General features: G+C 38.7%; 1 protein-coding gene across 2 annotated transcripts; it reads right to left on the minus strand.

The window, feature by feature from the left end:
* Window positions 1-41: 41 nt before the first annotated feature.
* On the minus strand, window positions 42-20384 carry sympk (symplekin). 2 transcript variants are annotated; one of them, XM_084413493.1, is made up of 27 exons: window positions 20229-20384; window positions 18453-18562; window positions 18282-18347; window positions 18141-18194; window positions 17970-18043; window positions 17757-17883; window positions 17424-17673; window positions 16080-16250; window positions 15751-15990; window positions 15490-15641; window positions 13499-13649; window positions 13142-13367; window positions 11824-11974; window positions 11499-11734; window positions 9538-9619; window positions 9317-9430; window positions 9089-9236; window positions 8275-8435; window positions 7360-7468; window positions 7159-7259; window positions 6284-6374; window positions 6016-6117; window positions 2911-3098; window positions 2599-2775; window positions 1697-1831; window positions 499-708; window positions 42-411 (listed from the first exon to the last, which is right to left on the minus strand). In XM_084413493.1, the coding sequence occupies exons 2-27, from the start codon at window positions 18549-18551 to the stop codon at window positions 253-255; spliced, it is 3774 nt and encodes a 1257-aa protein (XP_084269619.1). In that variant the 5' UTR covers window positions 18552-18562; window positions 20229-20384; the 3' UTR covers window positions 42-252. The 2 variants fall into 2 exon arrangements, with proteins under 2 accessions (XP_084269619.1, XP_084269618.1); XM_084413492.1 differs by having other exon boundaries at window positions 42-414; window positions 20229-20374.
* Window positions 20385-20888: the final 504 nt, after the last annotated feature.

Genomic DNA, 20888 nt, shown 5'->3' on the forward strand with positions numbered 1-20888 from the left:
ACTTTGAAACACAGAGACCAATTATTTGTTTCTCATTTTTTGAGATATTTTATTCTACAAATGAAAACACTGTGGCACATACAAAATCAATTTGTTCTCGTACTAATTTAAACAAGTCATAACCTCAAAAGAAAATATTCTTTTTTTATATTTACGTCTAACGTTCAGATACACAATACACTGAACAAAGCAGCAGAGAATGAGACATAAACTCAAAGTCAGTGCCTTCATTCAGCCTCATTTGAAATGGCATCAGTCCACACTGCTTTCTTCTGCTTCTGCATCCACATCCTCAGACTCCTCTTCGGGTTCAGCATCCACTTCCACAGGTTTAGCAGTTGACTCTTCAATGGGTTCGTCTGTCTTTTCTGTGATGGAGCTGGACTGTGACACCTCCTCAGACACCTCCATCTGCTTAAAGTTAAAGTCATTGGTCAGCCATGCTATGCACTCTTGTACTGGTCTGTGATGATGATGATGATGATGATAACGTTTTACCTGCAATGCTTCTTCAGACGAGTCCTCCAGAGTAGGTTGGGCTGTTTCTTCCTGCTCCATGGGCTCTTCTACTTCTTCCCTCCTGACTGGGATCTGTTGTTGTTGTTGTTGTGGTGCTGGTGGTTCGGTAAACACTATGGGTGTCGGGGCTGGAGGTTCTGCTTGTGATACTGGTGGTGCAGGCATTGATATATGCTTTGGTACTGGCACCTTAACAAACATAAGAGAGCATTTTATTTGCGGATTCCCAAGATTATCCATCAACATAATTCTGTGTAGCAAGACTGTGCCCACAGACCTTTTTGAATTACGACATGGTCATATTAGCAAAATTTGTCTACTATCAAGTGTGTAATGATGTATGAAGCATAGATCACAAAGTCGTCACTTTCAAACAAAGCAGCTTTCTGTCGGTCAACGTGGCGAATTCATACGAACAACTTGAACTGGTTGCGAAATCTGCAAAATTGCTGCTCGTGTGGATTCCTATTGAAATGACTGGATTTCACCCATGAAAATGAACAAGGATAAATGTCACCGCACAAAGTTAGTGTGGAAAGAAAATTCAGCCCAACTATTTTGTAAATGCATGTTATAAGTGCATTTGTGCTGTGCTGGGCTAAAAGTGCTCGTTTCATGTAGTAACAATTGTATTTTTACCAGCTGAGAACTCAAAAAGAGCTTCAGGAATTCCACCGTCACACACAAATGAAGATCTTCTGCAAGACGACATCATTTCTGATGCCTGCACTGAACTGTAATGGGCATAATAACTCCTATGATTAGAAGAACTAGGTATGCTTAAGCATTCTGTCCTGTGACATCAAGTCCTGTTTTTGGTTTATTTTGATGTCTTTTGTCCGTGTTGAGTTCACATTTCAGTTTGTTTGGAAGCGGATTGAAACCCGATCTCTGACTTGTTTGGTGCGCACCAGGGGTTCAGATGGCAGCGTTCACACTTATTCAAATAAACCGGACTGACAGAGCAATCGCACCAGAGTTCATTTCAATCGAATCAAACCTGCCAAGTGTGAACAGACTCTTAGTTTGCTTTAACCCGGCCCCTCCACAATCAATTTAAGTGCAACGCCCACAACCAATGAATAGAACCATTTTTTATTCTTCGTTAATCTGCGCAGATGTACGTCACAATATAGAAGAAAAGATCTGTCACTACTCCGGTTTCATCACAACATACCTCTCGCTCTCTCTCTTCAATGACTTCTGGATGTTGAAGTTCAGGTTGAGGTTCTGGCTCCGGCTCCGGCTCTGGCTCCGGCTTCCTGTTGTTGGCCTCCAGAACGGTCATTATAGATGTTGGAATGTGGGCTTGCTACAGAAACAATAAAACATTTTATTAAAAAAAAAAACACTGATTGCACAAACTTTTGCCACTTGTCATATTATTCATATGAATGTTTTGGAATTGCATTTTAATACAATTTTAAACAAATATTTTGCATACTATGCGTGTTTCATGTATCAAGCAACAGTGTTATTTTAGTATTATTTGTATACAATTATATCATTTACTAATATTTTGAATTTTTTTCAGTGTTATTTTCAGTTTAAGTAATTTTATATGCTTTTGTCATTTTTATTATTATAATTTTTATTTTCCAATTTAGCTTTATTTTATTTCAGTTTCAGTTCAATATTACACACACAGCGTCAAAAGTTATATAATTAATGTTTTTAAAGTCTCTTATCCTCACCAAGACTGCATTTTTTTTATAAAAAAAAAGTAAAAAAGTAATGTAAAATATTAAGTTTTCTATTTTAATATATTTAAAATGTAATTTATTCCAGTGATGCAAAGCTGAATTTTCAGCATCATTACTCCAGTCTTCAGTGTCACATGATCATTCAGAAATCATTCTAATATGCTGATTTGGGGCTCGAGAAATATTTCTTATTATTATCAATGTTGTGAAAACGATGATGCACCAGCATTCCACTGTTTGGGGTAAGTGAGATTTAAATAAATGAATGAATACTTTTATTCAGCGGTGTATATATTTATGATTTCAGTCCCAGTAGCCATTCATTTCCCAGAGGGCACTTATTTGGGACAAACCCTGACACTTTGGTGATACGCACTTGGTGAGGGGTGAAGGAGTGCACGTGCTGCAGGAGGGGCTCCCTCATCTCCGGGCAGCGCTCGAACACACTGGCCAATTGTGGTGGAGGCAGCTGGAGGAGAACATTGTAGGACTGGGGTTTGGTGCGCTGGCAGCACTTCACAAAGCCCTCCCACACTTTAGGATACTTCCACACCTGTACAATCAACCAACAGTCAATCAGTGTACAGGTTTATCAGCACAAGATTATAAAATGAGAGATGAGTATGAGATTACTGGCATTGGCCAATAACTGTGCCGGTTATGAGTGTGAAGGGTTCTGTCCGTCGACCTGTTTGAGAATGAGTCGAGCTAGGATGTTCATGACGAAGCCAGCCAGGCGAGGGTACATAGTGAGGGACTGGATGACCGTACGCATCAGCAGTATGGGGAGAGGAGTCTGCTCCATCAGCTGCTGCATCACCACCGCCAGCACCTCTGACGTGTACACGTTCTTCTCCCCAAAGCACAGGTTCGTGGCTACAGGCCAGGGGGAAAGAACAACACCAAAAAACATTAAAAAAGGGTGAGAAGAAAAGCAAAAGAGGGAATGAAAGAGTTCTCTCCACATTGGAGCCATTTAATGGGCATCTTTTCACATTTTGATTATTAATATATGAAATGTCATTTAAACTACACTAAATTCAACTAATTAAACATTCATACTAGGGGTGTGCATTGGCACTGCCCTCACGATTCGATTCGATTACGATTCACCAGGTAACGATTCGATTCAATTCGATTCTACGATGCATTGCGATGCATCAAAATTCTACTGCACACAACAAGGCAAAATTTTCATCAGTCATGAGGCAATACAAGCAGTCAGATATTGAACAACAGATTTTATTGGCTGCTATGTGTGTATTATCACTCTCCTGTATCTTTGACATAAATGTCATTAAATAAAATAAAATTGAATGGTACAGGGTATTGGATATGACATTTTCAAACCTGAAAAAGAAAGCATAAATCACTGCTTTCAGTGCTTTGAATGAGAAATGTTTCTCTTCTCTCTCCTTGAGAACCATTTGAAATTAAATTTCAACTTTATTGTCCAACTCAAGGCCAGAAAATAAACAGTGTAGGGTGTAACGGTTCACAAAATTCATGGTTCGGTTCAATACGATACACTTGTGTCACGGTTTGGTACGTTTTCGATACAGCAAAAAGAAAGAAATGCCAGAGAAATTTCCTTAATTTTTTAAATTTTTATTCTTTTTTTATCATAAAGTTTACTTATCATAAAGTATGACTTTTTTTTTTTTCTTTGAGCAATGATGGAGCTATAATTGACTCTTCTAAGGAGCATTATAAAACAAAACTTAAAAATTAAATGTAATATTTTGTGCTTATAAACAAATGTTTATTTTAGTTCAGATTAACATTTGAGGGCAGCAATGTTATTCATAATGTCGAAATAAATCCGACATAACGTTACTTGAAAGCATTACAGCCTACTATTCCTGCCAAACTTCCAAAGTTGCAGTTAGTGTTACTACAGTAAATCCATGGTGAATATTGCAGATCTGTGGACACTGGATAGTTCATTCATGTCACAATGTTTCTTCCTGGTTTCCACGTCAGCGCTGTTTGATCCGTTAATAACGGAGAAATGTGAATGTTTCTCACTAGATCTCGCAGCGATGTTATTACTTTAGTGGCGAGTTCAAATGCTTTCTTTACTGGATCACTTAGCGTTGTGTAGTATAAGATCGGCTCGCGCTGCGTTGGTCCAAACTGATAAACAGTCCGTCACGAGTAGCTCAGTTTCGTTCCGCTTACATTGCGTTTGCCATTTGATGTTGTGGTCGCGCCAGCGTCTACATTATAAGCGCGCTCGCGACGCGCTTACATTTGAAATAACCGTTCGGTTTGAAAATGCGTGCCTTGTACCGAACGGTTTAGTACGAATACGCGTACCGTTACACCCCTAAAACAGTGACATAATCGATTATGGCACTTTGCCGCATCGATGCTGAATCGTGCATGCCCCGCATTGCGATGCATCGCCGAATCGATTATTGTTGACACCACTAATTCATACATATATACACAGTAGCGATCAAAAGTGATGTCCGAAGGGGAAACCTGGTTTTAATGACAAGTTCAGATATATTTTAAATATGAGGGAGGAACAAAACACTAAGGGTCAGATTTACTAACAGCTTGTGCCAGCGCAAACCCTCTTTTGGCGTTAAAAAACTACTGTCAGGATTTACTAAAGACAGTGAAAAATTAGCACTGAAAAGGTGTGGACAGTTATTTTTGCCGCTGACCTTATTGCATATGCATTTGTAGGAGTCAGACGCAAAATTTATGGGAGGAGAGTATTTTTTGAAATTACTAATTTAGTTTGTGATTTACTAAGGTTTGCGCTCATCAATTTACTGGTGTTTGCGCCATTATTTACCGCCCCAAAAAAAGCATGTCTTAAACCTGACGCTAATTTGCGCTGCTCTTGGTAGATTGCGTTGGTCATTATGGAAATGACCCGGCTGAGTCTGAGTTCTTTAATTTGCGCATCGTAAGTAGATCATGTGCAGAACTTTCCACTCCCATCAGCGCTCTCACACTCCTTTGCCCTGTTTAGTAAATCTGGCCCTAAACTTGGTAAAGGTATTTATCTAACAAAATTATTTGCATCAGAAATAAAACAGTTGACTCCAAGCACAACTACGCAAAATACTTACAAAATCTTTAACACATTTTTAACCAATATTTGAATACACTGTCCCAGGCCAGATTACCCTGGTATTCCAGAGTTCTCGGGAGTTGAATTTGCTCAGCGAGTTACTCTGGTGTCGAGTAACGATGCTCATTAAATATGCCCCTCGATCTGAGCTGCACCAATCACATCGGGTTATCTGATATAGGCGGGCGACGTCGAGGTCATTAGTAAACATTGCAAGATGGCTGTGGATGAACACCAGTTGTTTGAAACGGCTTTGGCCGCTACAATGAACGAGTTAGACTTGGCTTTTTATCTAAAAGAGGAACAGAAGACGCCGCTCGAATCGTTCCTTTGCAAGAAGGACGTTTTTGCTGTTTTTCCGACCGGATACGGCAAGAGTCTCATCTACCAGTTAGCTCCGCTGGTAGCTTAGCGTATGGGGCTTGTTGTGATTGGTCGTAGTGTTATCCAATTGCGTGCAGTGAGATTTTCAAATGCATGCTTGGTGCCGCCCCTCGAGCTGGCTGATTTTCATTAGTCGACGCCAGACCATTAATCTTTCAGATTTAGGTCTGGATTTCCAGGCTAAGGCCAGACATAAATAGATTATAATTATTATAAATAAATAAATGTATATAAAAGAGATTAAATCAGTAACGAACAGAAGCATTTAACTATATATTTTAATTTAAAAAAATTGTGTAAAAGGCTGGACAGGGATACCTTTGATGATTGACTTCATGTCACACTTGGAGGAGTCAATGTTGTGTAAGGAGATGAGGAGCTCTCCAGGAGTGAGTGGAGACATGGAGGAACTGCCCTCGCCTACAGAACAGACAAATCCCTTTAGTTCACTACAATTCTACTGATCGACCGCAAAACATCAGTCTCAAAAGAACTTCAATAAACCTATAATACATAAAATACGAAGAAAACCACCTAATTTTGTTTTTATCAATATCAAATGCACAAGATAGATAGCAGGTATTACTGTGTTGAGTGCCCAGCAGTCTGTTGAACACCTCCTTCACCACGATGGGATTGAGTTTGATGAGTTTGGGTAGCGCCTGGATCACCTCGTTCTGTTCGACACAATCAAGATACCATTATCAATGCAGTCTCCACAGAGCCATTTTAACTGCCTTTTAAAGTGCAATGTAGCAGTTAATGTGTTCATTTCTGAGATTAAAGTGTTAAAAGTAATTTAAAATAGCTATGCTGATCTAGCATGCTCGCACGTTTTAAGACTGCCTGTTTTTGATCCTGTCAGTAATAGTGATTACAGCATGCAGGTGTGTGTGTGCAAGTACCAATAATAGCGATGCTGATGTTTTAACTTGTAAATGTATTACTTGTTGTGACAATGAATACGCAAAATAAACTGACTACGTGAAAGTTGTTTTAAGTTCACTTAAAATAAAAGCTTTTGAAAATATTTTTAATATTCTGTAATTAATAAGAAATTATAGATTTTAAAAATAATCTGATAATTTGACGTTTAGGTCAGGATTTCCAGGTTGGCCTACAAAAATACACATCACTACAGCGGTTATGATTACAAATGTTAATCTTAGGTGCGATTAATAACAAAAATCTGTGCAAATTCAATTTTTTTTAACAGATTGACGGCCTTGTTCTGGCTCTAAAATCGAAGCGGTTGAGCCTTGTTCAGAGTGACTTTAAACTCCCAAGGCCGTGAGTCATTGTTTTTATCATGTGTAAAAGAGTTGCAGGCACAACAACAACACATAACACCTAAACTATGGCAAACACACAGAATCTTGGGCCTTACTTATTTCATCAATGCTGTGTGTATTTGTGATTAGCTCTGATAATTAGGACAGAATCAGATGAGATGAGACAAACCTTCTCTAGACCATTGATAACTGGGATGAGGAAACGAACATCTGGCACTCGCTTATGATAAAGATCCCTCACCCTCTCCACCAACTCAGGAGATGGAGGCACTGTGGAAACGATACAATCCAAAAAATATAGACAATACAATCTACATTTACTATTCAGAGATGCATATACAGACACACTCTTTCACTCACACACACACACCTTTATCAGTGAGTATGTGCAGACAGCGAGTGACCAGCGTCTCTGCTCCTTTAGGACAGTTCTCCACCAGGAGCAGCAGGTCAGGAGAGCTCATTCCCATTCCTCTTATCTATAGAAAAAACATTGATTAAACAAAACAATTAAAATCATCATAATTAAACCGTTTTAAATGAAGAACACAATAAATAAAATTGTCTGTTAGCTGTGAAGCCAGTTATTTTGTAGAGTACCAATGCTGTTAAATTGTTAAATGATGTGTTAAATATTTTATATAACAACGTCTACTCTGACCCTCAAACGCTAGTTGTAGCTGAGACTGGAAGAGTTTGGCTCATGTTGTGGACATGTCAAGAAGAATCCTGTTTTCTGCGCTGCGAAAGCAAATCCACTTTGCATGTACTTCAAAAAGATCAGGACTCTATATGGTAAAACCGACACCATCGTTACTGTTCGTATCATTGTGTATATGAGTGCTGAGGAAGAGCTGAAATGTAGATCTGGTAATGCCGTTTCATTTCCAACACACACACAGTAAGCGGAAGACCAATCACAATAGACTGGTCCATCCGACCAATCAGAGAAGAGTATGCTCTCAGAAAGGAGGGGTTTAGAAAGATCAAATCCTTTATGGAAGTTTCAGACACTGTGAGAAAAGAAGTGATGCCTCCTTTAAAACACTGAAATGCATTTCATTCATTAATACATTATGTAATAATACTAATTACATAATGTATTATGCAAATGTGTTACATGGTGACGTAGCACAAACAGCTATAGCGGCACTGTCAGGATGTTTCGCTAAGAGTGAGCTGCTGGTCATGCACGTCAAACTTCTTTTTTTACCCATAAGCGAACAACAAAAAATTAACTTTGCAGTGATTATATGGGTGTCTCTAGAGGGCGAGAAGGTCTTACAGGCTGTTCGATGACCCTGAGCACACTGCGTTTGATGTCGGCGATGGCCTCGGTGTAAACAGAAGCCAGCTCGTGCACCAGACGATGGTTGAGGGGCAGGAGAGACAGATAGAGGTAAAGGCACTGCCGCACACTCTCCTCTGTCCAGGGCGATGCTACCTCTGAGGACACAGCAGGATTGAGCAAAGTCACCACTATTTTAGAGCACAGTACACCACTGAGTTCATTTACACTAGTTAAAATCTTTGAGTAACAAAGTTTCTTTCTCAATTAAGGAAACTTAAAGGGTTAGTTCAATCAAAAATACAAATTCTGTCATCATTTACCCTCACGTCGTTCCAAACCCAAACACATTCATGTTCGAAACACAAATGAAGACATTTTTTATGAAATCTGAGAAATTTCTTTCCCTCCATTGAAAGTCTACTCACCCAAAATGTTCATAAAGACCTCACAAAATAAATCCATATGAATCAAGCTGTTTAATCCAAGTCTTAATATTACATTAAATAAAACTCATAATTAATTAATACTATTGTTAAATTAAATCTATTCATCATGTAAAGCGATTGTGTCTCTTTGGAAGATCTGGATTAAACTGCTCTATTCATATGGATTTTACGATCTCTTTATGAATGTGTTGAAGTGTCAGAGTTTCAATGAAAGATTTCATTAAAAACATCACAAAGATGAACAAACGTCTTATGGGTTTGGAACAATATGAGATAATGTTAATTTTTCTGTGAACTAGTATGAGCACACAGATTATATCATAAATTGGGATAAATCTGAAGACTAGGAAAAGTCTTGGAACCTGTATCCTCTCCTGCTCCAAACAGAAGAGACGGTGGATTTGGGTGGACCAGAAACTGCATGTAGGTGAGAGCGAATTTCTCGATACAGTCCTTCAGATGTTCCTTCTCATACATGCGCTTGATGAAGCTGAGAGCAGTGGACCGCACCTGAACATCATTGGGATTGTTATTATACTACTATGAAATTAATTAATGCAACAATGAAAGACAGATGATTAGAGGTTAACCTTTTCTTTTTCATGAGAGCTGAGGTTCAGAAGGACATTGAGGTACTGGTACTGTCTGGAGGGGCGTTTGAGAATGAGCTCCTTTAACGTGGACATGCCCAGGTAAACACGCGACTGAAAGACAAGTGAGGAAACGATGATTTTAAATGTGATGCTCCACGAGAACCTTTTAAATGATGGCTTCAGAAACGTTTGGGAGTTAGTGTAGAAGAACGGCTGACCTCATCCTCACAGTAGCGCTGAATCACCTCCAGTGCCGAGTCTGTAATCACCGGAGCCTCCAACACAAGCTTGGTGAAAAGCCTGAGACAAATGAAAATCAGGAATAGTGCAGATATATTAAGCATGCCAGAATATACAAGTTAAAGACAGTCTTGCAAAGTTTCATTTTTCTAGTTCACATAAAAACATGCATTGAATTTGGGTATCTGACAATGAAACATATTTGGGAAGTTGAAATGTAAACATCCAAAACCATTATAAACAGCATTTTGGCAACTATTTCTTATGGATGCAGAGTCTAATTTAATTGGGAGACTACCTGGGAAATTTGTACTTTTAACAATTCATTTGTCAATGCAGGACCATTTAAAATTAACTAATGAAGGTAATTAAAGACGACAAAATAGAATATGCACTTTCCTTAATACGATACTAAACTTTTAACCTAACCTTCTTCAAGGGAATTTAAAAAAATTATGCATCTTTGAATGTTACCCATTTAAAGATAAATTGACCAAGTAATTTTCGCCCTAAAATGTTATTTTGACTACAATCAGAGCCCGTCTACGGAGAGCCTGCCCACTCCCTATTAAGTCCAATTGTACCGAATTTTGGTTGTAGTTCCACCAGAGTTCCACTGGGGGCAATCGCCATGAGTGCAGAATGAATGGGAGTCTATGGGGCTAGACGTCTAAATGTGTCTCTTTCACCCGATTGCCGTTGAGAAATCTCAGATTTGAGTGTAGATTTTGCAAGTTCAACATGGGTTATAGGTCGAAAGTTGAATGAACGAGTACTTATGTCCTTTCGATTTCTTACAGGTTGAGTTGTTGTTGCCCATAACACGCTAGCATTCTGCTAATGAACGCTGATTGGTCAGTGAAGGACTGATTACGACCAGAGATACCGCTTGATGGCATCGTGGCATCCGAAGCGGGACCAGAAACAAAACAAAAACTCGTCTAGCACGTGTGTTTACCTGTGTCAGCTGTGTTGTCGATGCCTCGAGAGAAAACAAAGTGCAGAGCGCGAAAGCACCAAAGTGACTGAAGGAATGCCGTAAAGCAGTATCTCTGGTCGTATGATGTGTATGACGTCATTGACACTTTAAAACATTTTTTTAAGCAAATAAGTGACTCTAAAAAAATCTAACACCCAGCAATGTGTAATTTCTTTGCATCTCCTTTCGAATACAACATTCAAATTACTAGACAAAAAATTATATCCTGAGAAAAGTGGATTTTGGTTGGTATAGCACCATAGACCTCCATTCATCTGCACTCGTCCTGTGAGCGCCCTCATATGAATCTCGCCTTATTAGACATTCTCTGCTACAATCATATCAGTGGATTATAAAAAAAATCCACATTTAAGATAGCAGCCATGTTGAGATCACATAAACAGTCGGGTACTACTTATTTTATTTATATACATCTCAATAATCCAATACATTTAGTAGTGGAAAAAATGTATAATGGGTAACAAAGTTGCCTCCATATCTACAACGGCATTGATAACCGAAAACGTTTAGTTCAGTATAATGTACGACAAGGTTTTACAAACTGGGGTTTTTGAGTTAATGAAACGCTAATTATTAATTAACGTTTCATTAACTAACTTAATAGATATGTAAAGTGAAAATAAACGAATCATTTCAAAATCAAAACAAATCAAAATAAAACACTAAAAAAGATTAACTATTTTACGTTTACCCGCATATCATGTGACCATTAACCAATGGCAGAAAACTGTGAACGTGAATGTGTTAAAATATTGAAAAATTTACTTAAAATCTCAGGGGTTACTTCAAATGAATATTTTAAGTCTGACAAAAGTGAGAGAATCCCTAATGTATAACGACATGGTATCGGCAAGAGAAACAACATTTTGACAAACTATTTTATTTCACTGATTGTATCAAGTTAATAAATAATTTGTGATGTTACGAGGTGATTCTCACCCATCCCTCTGCTCAGGTTTCTCCTGAAGGCCAGACAGAAGCGTGAACAGACAGTGCTCGTAGCTGTCCAGAGAGCCGGAGGGCTGCTGACTCAGGTATTCATTGTACTCGTGGTACAGCAGGGAAAAGGCCAGCTCACTTCTGCTCCGCATGTCCTCCAAGATAAACTGCAACAAGTCCTTTTTCTTCCCTCCCTCAAACTGGGTCACCAAGCGTGCAAGCAGCTTCACACGGACCTGGGAGAAGATAAAACACACAGATGACTCTGTTGAATGGATACAGTGGCAGAGACTATGCAAAGAAAAGTCCCCAAAACCAGACTCACATGGGACATCCCAGTCTGTGCAATGGCCTTTTCTGACTGGAGGATCCTCTTAATGGCCATGTTGGTAAGTTTCTCGATCTGAGCCGCTGAAAATGGCTGCACCACGTCCGCCAATTTGAACACTTTTTTTCTGCCACTGGCACCAAAAGCTCTGAATGATGGAGGAAAACAAAAAGAGACAATTAAACCACACAAATACAATGTTTCTGTTTCAAAACGTAGTGAGCCAATCACTAGACAGCATTTAAAGACGACCTATTATGCTTTCGACAGTGTGTAATTTTGTTGTTTGGGCATGAAAAAGGTCGGCAAAGACCCAAGACATACCAAAAATAAAGGGCCGTGGCCTGAGTTGTGTTACTAGTGTTTTGAAACTAGCGGTTATGGTAAGGGGCATGACATAAGGGGCTTTCGCACCTACCGAACTAGCCACCAGGGTGGTTCCCCGAGAACTAATGTTTCCCGTACGAACATTTTCCAGATTGCATTCGCACCGCCAGTAGGAACTCTGAAGTGATGTAAGCCGCGCTTGTTGTTGTGACTTTTATTTTGACTGCGCAGAGAAACACCAGAGCCTGAGCACACAATGCTCGCATTCTCCATGTTCATTAGTTTATTATCTATCTAACAGTCCTGTCTAATACGTTATTAGATAGAAGTGTTATACACAGAAAGTAGACAGTAATGAAAAGGTATTAGCGTTTGCCGTGTTGCTGATGTCCGGTGTTGCTAGCTGGGCAGAAATGCATAATCATGTTTGGCTTGGTCCCCTCAAAGTTGCGTTGGATTTTCTCCTCAGCGTTAAGGTTAAGAAGCCCATCTATCACTGTTTTCCATGTTCATATAGTTTGTGGAGTAAATATATAGGCTATAATCTGTGTGTTTACACAGCTTTTTTTTTAAATGGTGGGTGCCGGTGTTTTGCCTGCGTTCTGCTCGCTGGTAGAACTACTCACTGGTAGTTCCTATAATCCTGGTTTAGACCCTACTCCAAAGTAGGAGCTAAATTAGTTCCTCCAAAAGGAATTCTCAGAACTAAAATCGTTCCTAGTTCCTGCGGTGCGAACATGCCAAAATCCGGATACTTCTGACAATAGTTCTAGGAACTATGAAAAGGTTCCTCCGGTGCGAAAGCCCCTATAGAGACTGATATTTCTTTAAAACATGACAGGTGACTGTGTTTGACGTCATCGAATGGGAATCGGTTCATAAGATCGGGCAAATTTAGTGACTACCGATCAAATCATAGAATGTGAGTTGGCGCATATAGCGTCCCTAGTGTGTGTGTGTATATGTTGTGCTATGGGGACACTCTTACTTGGGCTGTGAGGTGGGCAGTATGGGCTCTGGAAGCTTCTTGATCTGAGGTGCCTCTTCAGTGACAGGGCTCTTGTAGGCAGCCACCGCCCCCACCACTGAGATGGCTTGACCGAGGGACACTGCAGACAGCTTGCGGATGATGAGAGGATCTTTGGAGCTGGACTCAGCCCCTCCTCCCTCTTCCTCCTTCACCTCTTCATCTCGAGCCTTACACAGCTCCAGCCCTGTGTAAGAGGAGATGCTGTTCAACATGCAATGCTACGCTATGCACAAACCCCCTCACCATCTTTACAGCTGTGCTGACAGGAACTAAAGGAGTTTCTCTCTCCTTCCTTCAAAATATCCATCACCTCACCTGGTCCCAGCCCAGCCCCAGTCATCTGTGTGGCCATCATCCTGGCTAAATGTTTGATCTGAGCGTCAGTGCCGGCCGATTCTACAGGCGTGTAGGTGGCCTGGAAAGAGGCTGGCATCACTTCAGGCAGGTAAACCATACTGATGAGCACCTGCATCGAAAGGAAGCAGAAAATGTGCAAAGTTAACACACATACAAGTTGCAGTAATGAGACTGTGTGCGACTCAACACAGAGTTCCAAGACTTTTTGACAAATTATTTTCTATTTTGACTTTCAGTCTTTTGAATTAGATTTAAAGGGTTAGTTCACCCAAAAATGAAAATTCTGTCAGTAATTACTCACCCTCATGTTGTTCCAACCCCGTAAGACCTTCGTTCATCTTCGGAACACAAATTAAGATATTTTTGATGAAATCTGAGAGCTGGCTCACTCCTCCATAGGCTTCTAGGTGACCGAAACTTGCTGGCCCAGAAAATGTATTAAAGAGATCGTTAATATAGTCCAAGTGACTCCAGTGGCTCAATCTTAAGTATATCAAGCGACGAGAATACTTTTTGTGCGCAAAAACAAACAAAAATAACGACTTTATTCCACTATTCATTTCCTTCTAGCTGGGCCTCGAGTTGGTTCACGTAGTGTTTTTGCGCAGCGCATCTGTGTTGTACGTCACACGCATCACACACATGACCAGCGTCGGCCAATAGTGAGCCTACGTGGTGACGTACAACACAGACACGCTGCGCAAAAACACTACGTGAACCAACTCGAGGCCCAGAGAGAAGGAAATGAATAGTGGAATAAAGTCGTTATTTTTGTTGATTTTTGCGCACAAAAAGTATTCTCGTCGCTTTATAAACTTAAGATTGAGCCACTGTAGTCACTTGGACTATATTAACGATCTCTTTAATACATTTTCTGGGCCAGCAAGTTTCGGTCACCTAGAAGCCTATGGAGGAGTGATCCAGCGCTCAGATTTCATCAAAAATATCTTAATTTGTGTTCCGAAGATGAACGAAGGTCTTACGGGGTTGGAACAACATGAGGGTGAGTAATTACTGACAGAATTTTCTTTTTTGGGTGAACTAACCCTTTAAATAGTTGTTCTTTTTAAAAGTAAAAAAAGACCAATAATGAATGAAATCATAAAAAATGTCATGATGCCATAATGTCATAAAAATGATGAATGCACAATTAATCAAAATAAAACTGAAATCGTGATAGGTCTTGGTGCGATTTTGTTGTTGTTGCATGTTTCAGAGTGAAGCGTGGCCCTGTGTTCACCCGGTTCACAGTAAAAGCCACAAAGTTGGTGAGGTGCTAACAGAAGAATAGAGGTGGTACTGAATAAATATTTATGTAAAGTACTGAGAAGTTTTTTTGCCTTGTTTTGTTCCTGTTATTTCTGTTATATTTAAATGCTTAAGTATACATGTGTGCAGTTAAAATATAATAAAAAATAATGGAAAAGAAATGTTGCTCCATACAAACTCCATCTCTACATGTCACTTATTTTCACATTCGCATAATTTCCAACATTTTTCTGCATTTTACCATTTGAAACGAGAAGCATCAACTAAAACTTTTCCACCGAAATAAAAACTTGAAGATTTAACGTTTGAAAGGGAATATTTTAAGACATTTTAGTATTTTAACTTGTAGTGAAAAAAATAATCAAAAATGTAATATTTATTTTCCCAGTTGAAAGTACAACTGTATTATTTCAATAGAAATATATTGCAAAGTTATTTTTGTATAATTTCAGTTAAAAAAATTATTAAAATGTACACATTTATTTAATACTACTAATAATAATAATATAAAAACTATTCTTACTATTATTTTAGCATTTGAAGAAACACGTTTTTAGTTCCTAAACCAAACCTACCACACACACACACACACACACAAAATTCAAGAGGAACAACACACTTGCTAACTGTGTTTCAGACCAGACATGCTATGGAGCGAGCAGCTTAGCCACAGTACGCACCAGGTTGGCCACATTCTCTGGGGACAGCAGAGGCAACAGGAACTCAGCAGTGAGATCGATGGCTGATTGGGTGCCAACAGAGGAGGACGGTTTTGGGGTGACGACGGGAGCTGGTTCCTCTTTATCCTCATCATCCTCCACTAGAGCGCCCTCTGCAAGCACAAACAAGGCATTATTCCCCTTCTTTTCAAAATCAATACCAACAACTGTTTGATCCACACCAAACAACGAGCAATCCAGCTCATTAAAACAGCCACTCACCCATCTTGATCCTCTTGCCCTCGACATAGGGCTCATGGTGGAGTCTCTTACGGGGTTGTACGATGGCTGGCGTGCAGCGGGTGATCTCGCTCTGAGACATGCCGAGGTCCTGCAGCAGAGTGGAAATCTGGCCCTGGAAGTCCACGCTGCTGGGGTGCTTTAGCACCGCCACCAGATGCAGCTTCAGGTTCTTGCGCACACTGCTCACTTGAGACTTAGCCAGAGTCGGGGGCAGGTTAGCTGGGGAACACAGCAAAAGAGATTAAGGACAAAAGAAATGATTAGATTTGTGTTCAAAGCTCTGAATAATGTCAGTTAACAGAACTCACCATGTAGCGTCTCATAGGCCTGCACCACCTCAGACATGAACATGGGCCGCTGTCTGGCCAGCGTAGCCAGTGATCCCAGTGCAGTGGTTAGATTAATGCTGGAGATGGCAGGGTGCACCATGAACTTTAACAACTGCTCCAAAGCCGACTTACCCTCCTCACATAAAGTGTCTAAGAGCAGGACAGGAGGAAGTGAGGAAGATGAGGAGAGAAGAAAAGGGAAGCAAAAGGAGAGAATTTAAATATTTTTGTAAAACGTACTTAATTGGTCTGTGTTCGTCAACCAGATTTGCTAAATTCAAAACAGGGACGGCAATAGGTGAGTGCTTGCGCATTAGTTCTGCCCACAACCAAAGAAACCGGCAGTGGCTTTTGCATGCTATTAAAGGCTGAATAATTACAAATGAACTCTGTTTTGACAGGAAAAATATCTTTTACATGTAGAGCATCAATACACAACTCAGTACAACAGTAAAATTACAAATCTACTATTTATGGCTGTCCTAATTTCTACATGTTCAAATGTTAAATCATCATCAAATATTTGGGGAAATGGTTCTATGGTTGTATGGTGTATATTATGCTCCCAAATGCACGCTATAAGCAAACCAGAGTTGAAGTAAAGCAGAATTTACTGTGAACCGAGGCGCTCTTACACACTGCACTGGATCATGAGCTGCATGCGTGCCACGCTTCACTCTGAAACATGCAGCTCATATATTAAGTTAAATAAATTGATAATCATTAGAGCTGCATTATTCTGAATAAATTGGGGGTTTTTGTTTCAAAAAGAGATTGTGATTCTCCCACGAATCTGAACAGACAACTAAACAAAATAACATGTAATTTACTAGAGGTTCTGACAAAATGTTAATTGCTGCAGTCTATTTAAAGTCTTGGTTACACTATTTTAAAGTGACGTAGTTACATTGTACTGAGTAATATTAATCAACTACATGTACTCACTATAGAGTTACTGTTAGGGTTTGGTTCAGGGTTACTTACTTGTAATTATGCATAATTTACATTACAAGTACATGTAGTAACGTGTTAACTACATCAACAAGTGTTACCAAAATGTTTAATTAATCTGAATTCTTTTTTTAATCGGTTGGAATGAATGAATCCTCATACTTATACATGACAACAGCTCTCCTTGTCAAAGGTTTAATAGACACGTGGTGTTTGAATCGAGATCACCATCTTTTAACGATTAATCGTACCGCTCTAATAATCATATTGAAAGCAATATCGCGATTTCTTTATCATTTCGATTAATCGTAGGGCCCCGTATGACTGTATGAATTTGAAGTTATGAGTTTGAAAATGTGACTCTGCTCTAACCATATCGAATATATGTGTGGTCTTTGGGGATTTTGTCCAGGCTGATGTCTCCCTCCTGCTTCTTGGGCGTGTCGGAGTCGGGTGTCCGTGGTGAAAGAGTGATGATGAGGGACTCTGTGAATTTGATGGCGTGTGTGCGCACTCCGTCGTTATCGGAATCCAGCAATGCCAGAACATCTTCTTTCATCTGTGTCACCATATCCCAGCATGCCTCCTGCATGTCTGTCACACTCTTAGTGCGCACTAGCCACTAACAGAACAAATAAAGACCACGTCAGACACCTAAAAACATCAGCCCAGCTTAACAATAAATACTGTGAAACGACTTGATACCTGTAAAGCCACTTTATATAGCTGAGTGAGCGTCAGAATGGCCTTTTTCACCACATTCACACTGTCGTCTCTCATCAGCATGTTCAGGTTGGCAATCAGCCTCAGCAGAAGCTCATTGTCTCTTTTGCTGAATAAACGAAAAGCAACTGGTAATGAAGTATTGGTCAAAGTATTACGTACTGGATGCTTACAAGCGCACCAGCTAACACTCACCTTGCCTCCTCAATGAATCCAATGACAAACTTTCGCACCTCTATTGACTTGTCAGTCTGAAACGCGATGATTTCCTGTTGAGAAAGGATAAAAGCAGAAAACATTCATTTAATTTCTGTGTAGGCAACATTTACACAAGCTGGTGAAGATTGTATGGATTATGAAACTTACATCCAGAAAATTATCAAGCAATGAAGGGTCCTTGTTGATAATCAGCTCCTGCACCTAATAATAAAATGACATAACTACATAAACATGAACACTAAACATTTGATTTTTATATTTATGGCAATATGGAAAGGATTTTAAAACCTGTTTGAGGACAATAAGCTTTTCCTCTGTAGAGATGAGGGCCGCCTGGTTAAGCAATTCCACCACCTGAGGGAGAAATGCAATCCATGTTTGTCACATTTCCAACAAACAAAAAAACAGCAATAACTAGTGCTGTTCCTCAGTAATAAGTAATGATGGTCAGTGTGTTACCTTCTCGCTGGTGGTCATGTCTAAGGCTGCGTTTTCCTCACTGCTGTATAACTGGGAGCTCACGCTACCACGTGCTTGTTCTCCCATGCCTGATGCCATTATGAAACAATCTAAAGAAAAGAGAATGACAGGTCTTCATAGAAGGTTCACAAATGGTTAAAGTCACCAAAAAAACAACAGACAATTTTTTTTGCTTTTTTTTTGTAGAATATTACAGTATTTATTATAAATTATTTATTCGTGTTTTCTTTTTCTTTTATATGCCCTCATAATCTTTAATCAACCTGTCAATCACATGAGATCCACCAATAGCAAACAACAAACATTCAGTGAACCAATCAATTCTCCAAGGAAAAAACTAAATCCCGCCTCACATTTTTGCTTGTTCGGAAAGCCTTTTCACTCGGATAAATGACACAGTAGAGAAAAGACTATCGACTTTAAATTCTAAATGAACATGAAGAAAAACGGTGAGCACAATTTCCATATAGCAAATAGTTTAATTTGATATTACTTGGATCTCATGTATGTCATGGTGAACAACAACAGCAGCCTTTTAACTGGAGGCTGGAAGATAAATTTAACTCACACTACATTCTTCATTTAGAACAATTATCATACTACATTACAAAACTCACTGATAATCTTTTTCTTCAAACATTAACATGTGGAATGTTTGTTTTCCATATCACATCCAAAACATTGAGGAATATGCTCAATAATAATAAAATAAATAATATCCCCTAACAGAATTCCCTTGTTTTTTTGTTTTTTAAAAAGCAGTGCTTCATCTAGAAATAGGCCTATCTATCATTTTTTCACAATACAATGCACTTTTCATTTTCTTACATTCTAAGTAAATTAAATACAACTGATCATCCTTTTATCAAACCTCTCTTAAGGCAAGATACTGCAACCATTTTGTTCTATTGCACATATCAATTTTGGGCTAATCTTAGGTCAATTGAACCATAAGATTATTTAGGCAAGAATACTAGTAATTATACAAGATGCTCTCTACTTTTACAGTACAGAAGTGCACAGCCACTGGGATTACTGTATACAATAGCTTTACACAATTCTTGGAAGTATAAGTATTAGCACTCAATTTACAAATTAACAGAATAAATACATAGTAGCAATGTCATGTTTTCTGATATTAGAGCATGATTTAATGAGGTAATGTAACATTAGACAGTACACTTACAGTATTTTATTCAGCATATATAAGTGCAAAAAGAGACGTAAAATGACTACATTTTTAGTAAATTTTGTCATTACATGTTTCAGTTGTCTTGATGAATGAAACATGTTCAAACCAAATGAAAACAATATTAGGTTTTGAATGAATGACTCGCTTTTACAAGTGGGACTAGTCTGAAGTTTCAAAAGTGTACCTGAGGTAATTACAGCTAAGCAAGACAAATGGTCGGGGTAAACACTGACCAAGATGCAGATAAACGTGCTGAAATACTTTTAGAACTAGTACATGTTGAAAAATTAAAACTTATGAAAAATAGCTCGTTGATTTCTCATACAGAATTGGGCTAATGGTAGCTAGATGACTAAATCTTATAAAACAGGCTTCATGGCTGTCATAAAATAGCATATTTAGTAAATGAGTATGACAGAGAAGTCAAACTTACTCAAGAGAAATCCTTTTAAATTCTATAAAATGTGGGGAATTAAAATTCATAGTTAAAACCTGTCGGTTAGCACTGACGCTAGCAATCTTTTAGGCATGAAAATGGTTAAAAAGCACAAAACGTATTTTACCTTACTCAGAACTTCTTTTGCTAACTTCTCACGTTGGAATTACATATTCATATAATCCACTTAGTTGCAAATTCACCAGTCGTAGCAATTATTATAGAAAAGTATTCATTTGCGCCATGCTAAGAGAATAATCTACTTCCGGGGTTGAACGCGAACGTGAGGTTCTTGGGAAATTGAGTTTTGTTTTTGCATTGAACATCCCGGTGACACTGGAAATAGAGTTGTTGTTGTTGTTGTTTTAATCGCATTCAAACCATGTAACAATACCACAAAAACATGCACATGCTTACATATTCTATAACAACATATAAATAAGGTTAGGAAATACAAAAAAATGGTAAAACAAATGTATCTAAAAAAGGCTAGACTTTTTTTAAGCCTATTAGAATTATTTAATTTCACAATGTCCCCAAAAATAACAAGTAGATCAGTTGTGTTTGTTTCAATTACAAATTTGAATGCAAAAATATCTGAACAAAATTGATAATAAAAATACATTCTCAGCAGTTTACACATCGTTATTTCAAACATGATATACATAAGAGTTATCAACATTTATAATTTAAATTTCTAAATTTCACTTCTACTTCTTAAATAATTACTCATAACTTGCAATTATTTACAGATAACAGGTGATAGTACTGGACAAACCCATCATCA

This window comes from Rutilus rutilus (genome assembly GCF_951802725.1).
Source record: "Rutilus rutilus genome assembly, chromosome: 7".
Lineage (NCBI taxonomy): Eukaryota > Metazoa > Chordata > Actinopteri > Cypriniformes > Leuciscidae > Rutilus > Rutilus rutilus.